At 40.1% G+C, this 7851-nt stretch overlaps 1 protein-coding gene across 1 annotated transcript; it reads right to left on the minus strand.

Annotated features, from left to right (window-relative positions):
* Positions 1–459: 459 nt before the first annotated feature.
* LOC141628371 (uncharacterized) lies at positions 460–939 on the minus strand. The gene has a single exon (XM_074441527.1). It carries the CDS (start codon positions 937–939, stop codon positions 460–462), a length of 480 nt encoding a protein of 159 aa, XP_074297628.1.
* Between the last annotated feature and the right edge of the window lie 6912 nt (positions 940–7851).

Genomic DNA, 7851 nt, shown 5'->3' on the forward strand with positions numbered 1-7851 from the left:
TTAGGATGAAGAAAGAGGTTTGAAATTTGTGAAAATTGGGGAAGAATGATGAAGGGTTGAGGAAATATCGATTGAAATTTTCTGGGCTGGTGTTTTTCGCACGGTGCGAAAATGGGTTCTGAAAACTCACACCGTGCGAGTTGCTGGCTGGAGTCGGGTCTTTTGTTGCTTAATGCTTTCCTTTTTAGTCAATTTTTACACATTTTTCTTCATTCATTTCTTCACACATGCCCTTGAGTTGGTATCCTATACACCAACACACACATTAAAACATTCTATCATACCAAAACATTAATGAAAATGCAAGTGAATTAATTTATAATGCAATAATTAATTTAAACGTGCAAAGAATGCAATAAAAAGCAATAAAAATGCGGAAATTAAATATGCAAGGGAAGAAATATTTACAAAATTTTGCCGTTTATTTAACGTCGATGGCTTGACAAAGTTGTTCTCTCATTAATCTTCATAAATTGGATCAACAAGGTGTAGTGTTCCCACTTCACCTATTTCAATTCCTTCATGATAGTGCTTAAGCCTTTGACCGTTCACTTTAAAAACTTTTGTGGACTTCAAACACTTTATCTCGATTGCTCCATATGGAAAAACACGAACCACCTCATATGGCCCCATCCATCTAGACCGCAATTTTCCCGAGAAAAGTCTAAGCCGATTTTGAAATAGTAAGACTTTCTCTCCAACTTGGAACACTCTTCTTGTAATCATGTTGTCATGCCATGCTCTTGTTTTTGCCTTGTAAATGGAAACATTCTCATAAGCATCATTTCGAATTTCTTCCAATTCTTGGAGTTGAAGTTTCCTATGAAGCCCCGCTTCACTCATTTGCAAATTGAATGATTTGACCGCCCAATAAGCCCTATGTTCAAGCTCCACGGATAAATGACACGGTTTTCCAAAAAGTAAGCGGTAAGGTGACATCCCGATTGGTGTTTTGTAGGCCGTGCGATATGCCCAAAAAGCATCATCCAATCTCAAACTCCAATCCTTGCGGTCGTGATTCACCGTGTTCTCAAGGATAGCCTAAATCTCCCTATTAGAAACCTCGGCTTGACCATTGGTTTGAGGGTGATAGGCAGTAGATACCTTGTGAATTACCCCATACTTTTTTAGTAGAGCTCCAATGGCTTTGCTGCAAAAATGAGTTCCACGGTCGCTTATCAAGGCCTTAGGAAACCCAAATCGAGAGAAGATATTGGTTTTGATGAACTCTCCAACCACCTATGCATCATCGGTCTTGGTGGGCCTAGCCTCCACCCACTTGGAGACGTAGTCCACCGCCAAAAGGATGTAGGTGTAACCACAAGATGAGGGGAACAGTCCCATGAAGTCAATGCCTCACACATCAAATATTTCACAATAGATCATTGGAGTTTGTGGCATTTCTCCTCTTCGTGAAATGTTGCCAACTCTTTGGCATCGCACACAAGCCTTCACCATAGCATGAGCATCCTGGAATAGTGTGGGCTAAAAGAAACCGCTTTCCAAGACTTTTCTAGCTGTTTTCTTGGCTCCAAAATGCCCACCACAAGCATATTCATGGCAAAATTTAAGAATGGGAATGACTTCGATATCCGGGACACACCTTCTAATGAGTTGGTCGGCACAAAATTTCAAAGTTATGGGTCATACCACACATAATATTTAGCATCACTCTTGATCTTATCCCGTTGGGAACGAGAAAGACCCTTTGGATATTCTTGTAGAACCAAGAAGTTGACTATATGAGCATACCACGGCTCAATGGAAGACAAGGCTAGAAGTGTGTCATCCGGAAAAGTGGCTTGTATTGGTGATTCTAAAGCTTCTTGAGGTTTGTCTTATACAATCCTACTTAGATGATCCGCCACCGTGTTGGTGGAGCCTTTCTTGTCTTTGAGATCAACATCAAACTCACTCAAAAGTAGTACCCATCGCATTAAACGGGGTTTGGATTCCTTCTTGTTCACCAAATGCCTTAGGGCGGCATGATCCGTGAAGATGATGACCTTTGCTCCAAGAATATAAGGTCGAAACTTCTCCAAAGCAAACACTACCGCAAGAAATTCTTTTTCGGTAGTGGTATAGTTTCTTTGAGCCTCGTTCATCATTGTCGACGCATATTGAATAACATGGGGTGCTCTTCCTACCCTTTGGCCAAGTACTGCACCAAGGGCATAGTTACTCGCGTCCGACATTATCTCAAATGGCTCACTCCAATTGGGACGTTGAATTATGTGTGCCGAAATAAGCTTTTCCTTGAGCATGTCAAAAGCTTCTTTGAATTCTTCACTCATAATGAATTCACAATACTTTTGAATTAGCTTGCATAAAGGAGCAGCAATCTTGGAAAAATCCTTGATGAAGCGCCGGTAAAACCCGGCGTGCCCTAAGAAAGATCTCACTTCACGCACATTAGTAGGATAAGGCAAGGTGCGAATGGTATCGACCTTGGCCTTATCAACCTCAATCCCCTTAGAGGAGCCACATGTCCCAAAACTATTCCTTCATCAACCATGAAATGGCATTTCTCATGGTTGAGAACGAGGTTGGTATCAATACATCTTTGCAAAACCCAAGAGACATGACTCAAACAATCCTCAAAAGATTGACCATTAACGGTAAAATCGTCCATAAACACTTCAATAAAGTCCTCCACATGATCCGAAAATATGCTCATCATGCACCTTTGGAACGTTCTCGGTGCATTACAAAGACCGAAAGACATCTTTCTATAGGCAAACGTTCCAAAGGGACATGTGAAAGTGGTTTCTGTTTGGTCCTCTGGTGCAATTGGAATTTGAAAGTAACCCAAGTATCCATCCAAAAAGCAATAAAAAGACTTTTTCGCTAACCTTTCCAACAATTGATCCATGAAGGGAAGTGGGAAGTGATCTTTTCGGGTCACGGCATTGAGCCTACAGTAGTCGATACATATTCGCCACCCATTTTGAACTCGAGTGGGAATCAAAACACCCTCATAATTTTCGACTACCGTTAGCCCGGACTTCTTTGGGACAACTTGGGTTGGACTAACCCATTGGCTATTGGAGATGGGATAGATCATACCTACATGAAGGAGTTTGAGTACCCCCTTCTTGACAACTTCCATCATTGGGGGGTTCAAACGCCTTTGTGGTTGGCGAATGGGTTTGGCTTCATCCTCCAAAAGAATCTGGTGCATGCATAAAATGGGACTAACGCCCTTGATGTCGGCCATTGTCCACCCAATTGCTTCCTTGTGTTGCTTTATAACTCGAATGAGAGCCTCTTCTTGCTCACTTGAAAGCTTGCTTGAAATAATTACCGGTAAAGTTTCTTCTTCTCCTAGAAAAGCATACTTCAAGTGGCTTGGCAAGGGCTTCATTTCAATAGTAAGGGCCTTGACAATAGAAGGAATGGGTTTCTCCTTTGGTAGCTCCTCTAACAAGTTGGAAGAAAGGAAGCAAAAATCACGGGCAGCAGTAAACTCGCACCGTGCGAGTTTTTCCTCTGCATTTTTCGCACGGTGCGAATTCTGCTCTGCCCTCCGTATTGGTTCCTTCTCTTCCCATTCTTCCATTGGCGGATTTTCCTCTAATTCTTGGATAGTTTCCTGCAAATTACAAGACAAAACATACCCCACATCCTCTCCAACCATTCCATTAGTTAAAGCAACATCCAAGGTATCACTTTTACACAATTCATACACAGTTTGAACAATTAGTTCAAAAATTTCAAGAAAACACAAGGAAGAGGTCTCGGTAGGGTATTTCATTGCCTCATTAATTCTATATTCAATATTTTGCCCTTTAAACTTCATTGTAAGGCATCCACTAGATATATCTATCTTGGTGTTGGAAGTTCTCATGAAAGGCCTTCCCAACAAAATGGGAGTTGAGCCTTTCTCGGGTTCCATTTCAATTACATAGAAGTCGGCGGGGAAAATCATATCCCCCACCTTCACCAAGACATCTTCAACAATTCCTTTAGGGTAAATGTTGGACCTATCGGCCAAAGAGATGACCGTACGAGTCGGTTTTAAAGGTCCCAACTTAACAGACTCATAGAGGTAAGTGGGCAAGACATTAATAGATGCACCTAAATCAAGCATTGCATTTTGACAATCCAAGTCACCAATTTTGCAAGAGATGGTGAACATGCTCGGATCACTACATTTTTGTGGCAAATGTTTTTGAAACATTGCCGATACATGTTCACTAGCCCTTACTTTTTTCATGCTTTTTGCCTTGTTGGCCCGCTTAGTAGTGCACAACTCTTTCAAAAACTTTGTATGCTTTGGCACGCTACTAAGAAGATCAAGAAGTGAATGTTTACCTCCACTTTATGAAAGATATCATAAAGGCTTGAAGTCTTCTTGTCAATTATCCTTGTGTCATTCAAAGCACTTGGAAATGGAGCTTGTGGCTCGTATTCCGGAAGTGGTTCATTGATCCTCACTTGATCGGGTGTATATGCTTTCCCATGTTCCACCACTACTTCAATTTCATCTTCAACTACATCCTCCACTTCATGAACAATTGGAAGTGGCCTTGATTTCTTAGGAGCCTTAGGTGCCTCTACTAACTCTCTACCATTCCTCAAAGAGACCGCTTTTGCTTGTTCCTTGGTGGGTGGAGGAATTGTGTGAGAAGGGAGGATCCCTCCTTGAGTGGATTGTGTAGTGAGTGTGTTGAGAATTTGACCAACTTGAGTCTCAAGGTTACCAATCCTAGAGTCGTTGAGCCGATTTTGTTGAAGCACGGTGGTTTGGAAATCCTTGGTATTGGCTTGCAAAGCCACTTGGTTGGAGGCAAGTGTTTTCATCATTTCTTCCAAGGAATTTTGTGATTGGTTTTGATTTTAATTCTATTTTTGAAATGAAGAATTTGAAGGTCCCTTTTGGTTTTGGTTTTGATTCCCACCCCAACCCATGTTTGGATGAGATTTCCACCCCTCATTGTAAGTATTGGAATAGGGGTCAAACTTCCTAAACCCAATAGCCTTAATCGCTTCACTTGCTTCCTCTGTTTGCAAAGATGAACATCCATCGGTGGGATGAGTCGGATCATTACAAAGACCACAAAACTTCACATGAGATGTACTACCATTCCATTTTGCAAGTTCCTTAACCAAATTGGTAAGAAAGTCAACTTTGTCTTCCATATGGTTGGAGTTTTGCCTTCAAGAAGATGCCACACTTGCCTTCTTGACTCTCCTCCCGAAATTCCTAGAACTTCCTACCAATATTTCAATCAAATCATTTGCCTCTTGGACCGACATGTACTCAATCTTTTCTTGTGTAGCGGCTTTAATCATCCTAGCATCATCCTCAAGGAGACCACCACAAAAGTTCAAGAGTAGGTCGTGGTCGGTATACCCATGGTATGGACAACTAGCAAGAAGTTGTTTGATCCTCTCCCAATACTCATACAAGTTCTCTCCATCCATTTGTTCAACATTACTTATTTCTTTCTTTAATTGAGAGGAGAGACTAGCGGGAAAATACTTCTCTAGAAAGGCCTTCTTCATGTGATTCCAAGTAGTAATGCTCCCGGTGAGGAGATAGTAAAGCCAATCGTTTGCTGCATCCTTGAGTGAGAAAGGGAAGGCTCTTAGTTGAAGTTGCTCATTGGTAACCCCATTAGGCTTCATGCTTGAGCAAACTACATGAAATTTTTTTAAATGCTTATTGGGATCCTCCGTACTAAGTCTATGGAATTGGGACAATTGGTGGATGAGCCCGGACTTGAGTTCAAAGGTGGCATTTTCCGCTAAGGCCGGAAAAGATATACATAAGGGGACTTGTGTAAGGTCCGGGGCGGTGAGTTATTTGATGGTCCTAGGCCTTGGTGGATCCTCCCTTTGTGCCTCACAGTGTGGTGGATTCTCGGCATCACCCATGATGATTCTTATGGGTTGTGGATTGATTTCAAAAGAAATGATGTTATCTTCCTCTTGGTCTTGTTGAGTAACGAGATTAGCCTCTTGAATAACCGGTCTTTCTCTTCTAATACCTCTACCTATCCAAGCAAGTGATCTTTCAATTTCCGGGTTGAGTGGAAAAAGGGGTTCACTTGAATTCCTAGTATTGACCATAAATAATTCTACACAAAAGCACACGATCAAAAAGGTTCACACAAGTAATGAACAAGACACCAACAAAAGTGAAGTGAAAATTAACTAACACAACTATTCTAAAACACCAACAAAAACACTAGCAAAACCGTTACCTACCCCGGTAACGGCGCCAAAATTTGGCACGCCTAAAACGTCGCTATTTAAGACGGCCAAATTAACAATTTATATACCACAATACATACTAATTAATACTAATTCTAAACTAGTTAAGTAGCAAGCAATGGGATCGAATCCAAGAGAAGGGGGGTTTTGCAATGGTGAATTTAAAAGAGCAACTAGAACAATTGTGACAAATTAAACTACAAACAAGTATGGAAAAGGGGGGTTTTTGGTTTGGTTTTCAAAAGTAACAAAAACAAAACAATATTCAAACAAGAGTGAGCAACAAGTAATCAAGCAATCAAGTTTTAAGATGGAAATTTATCAAATTTAAGAGAGACTTAATCCGACTCATTAAAGTGAGACACTTTAGTTGATAAAACCACTCAATCAATCCTTCTAATTAATATTATCACCTTATTGTGGAGATTATTCTCCTAAATCTCCTAAATAATGGTTAAATGACAAGGAAATCACACTTAATCAAATAACCCAACTTATCAATCCTACCAAGTAGAAATCACATACATTGGTTAAATTAATAAGAAGATAAAAGCACTAAAGATTCAATAAGGGTAATTAGACACAATGAAATCACGATTAATGCCTAATTACAAGTTAATCCTTTACTTGCTAATTAGGCTAAGAAGAAATCACATTCATTAGCATAATAACAAGGTGTAGCAAAGATGAGATTACAAGGAAATCACACTTAATAATCCCAACAACAATAAATTAAGGAACTTGATTAATTAAGCAATAAGGAAATCACACTTAATTACTCAATATAAACAAGGTTTCCAAAATTCAAACAATAAACACAAAGGATTAACAATGATAATGAAAATTAAGGAAAGATTAAGGAGTCTTACAACCAAAGATTACACCTTTGAGCCGGATTAAGAAGAGGAGATTAGTTCTCCATAGTAGATCTAAACCCAATCAAAAGATGAATAATTCCAAAAATTACAACTTGATTAATCAAAATAAGCATAAGATGTATTAACCTAAAGGAAAACACACTATATATAGTCTAACATAACTCAATAACCGTGGGCTTAACATAGGAGAAGCCCGTAATACAAAACGGAGTAGAACCCAGAAAACTCGCACGGTGCGAGAAATGGGAGCAGGAAACTCGCACCGTGTGAGAAAGCTGTTGGAGTGCGTTTTTCAATCGTTACTTGCTTGATCCTTGGAAGACTTCTTCATGATGTTTCTTCAATGCTTGTTCTTCACCCTTCCTTTGATGCTTCTCTTGGTCTCTTGGCACCTCATTTTTCACTAGAAAACCTTGCTAAATGATAAAGCACTCGGAATTGGTCAAATAATGCTAGAATTGCCTAAAACCGTTACCAAATGCTACCAAATGAGCTCCAAATGATGCCAATTGTATGTAGAAATATGAGCTCATCATAGCCGCATCCAAATGAGGGTTGCATTCCATATTTCAGAGGAAAAGGGATATGAAAAGAATAGATGAGCATGATCCTCAACCTGAGATTTACACAAACAACATCTACTAGCTAGCTGAAAACCCCTCGTTTGCATGTCATCTTGAGTAGCTAATTGTAACTGAGCAGCCATAGAGCAAGTGATCCTGGGCTTAGGAATGATACCTGGACACAACAGCTT

The sequence above is a fragment of the Silene latifolia genome, chromosome Y (assembly GCF_048544455.1).
Source record: "Silene latifolia isolate original U9 population chromosome Y, ASM4854445v1, whole genome shotgun sequence".
NCBI lineage: Eukaryota > Viridiplantae > Streptophyta > Magnoliopsida > Caryophyllales > Caryophyllaceae > Silene > Silene latifolia.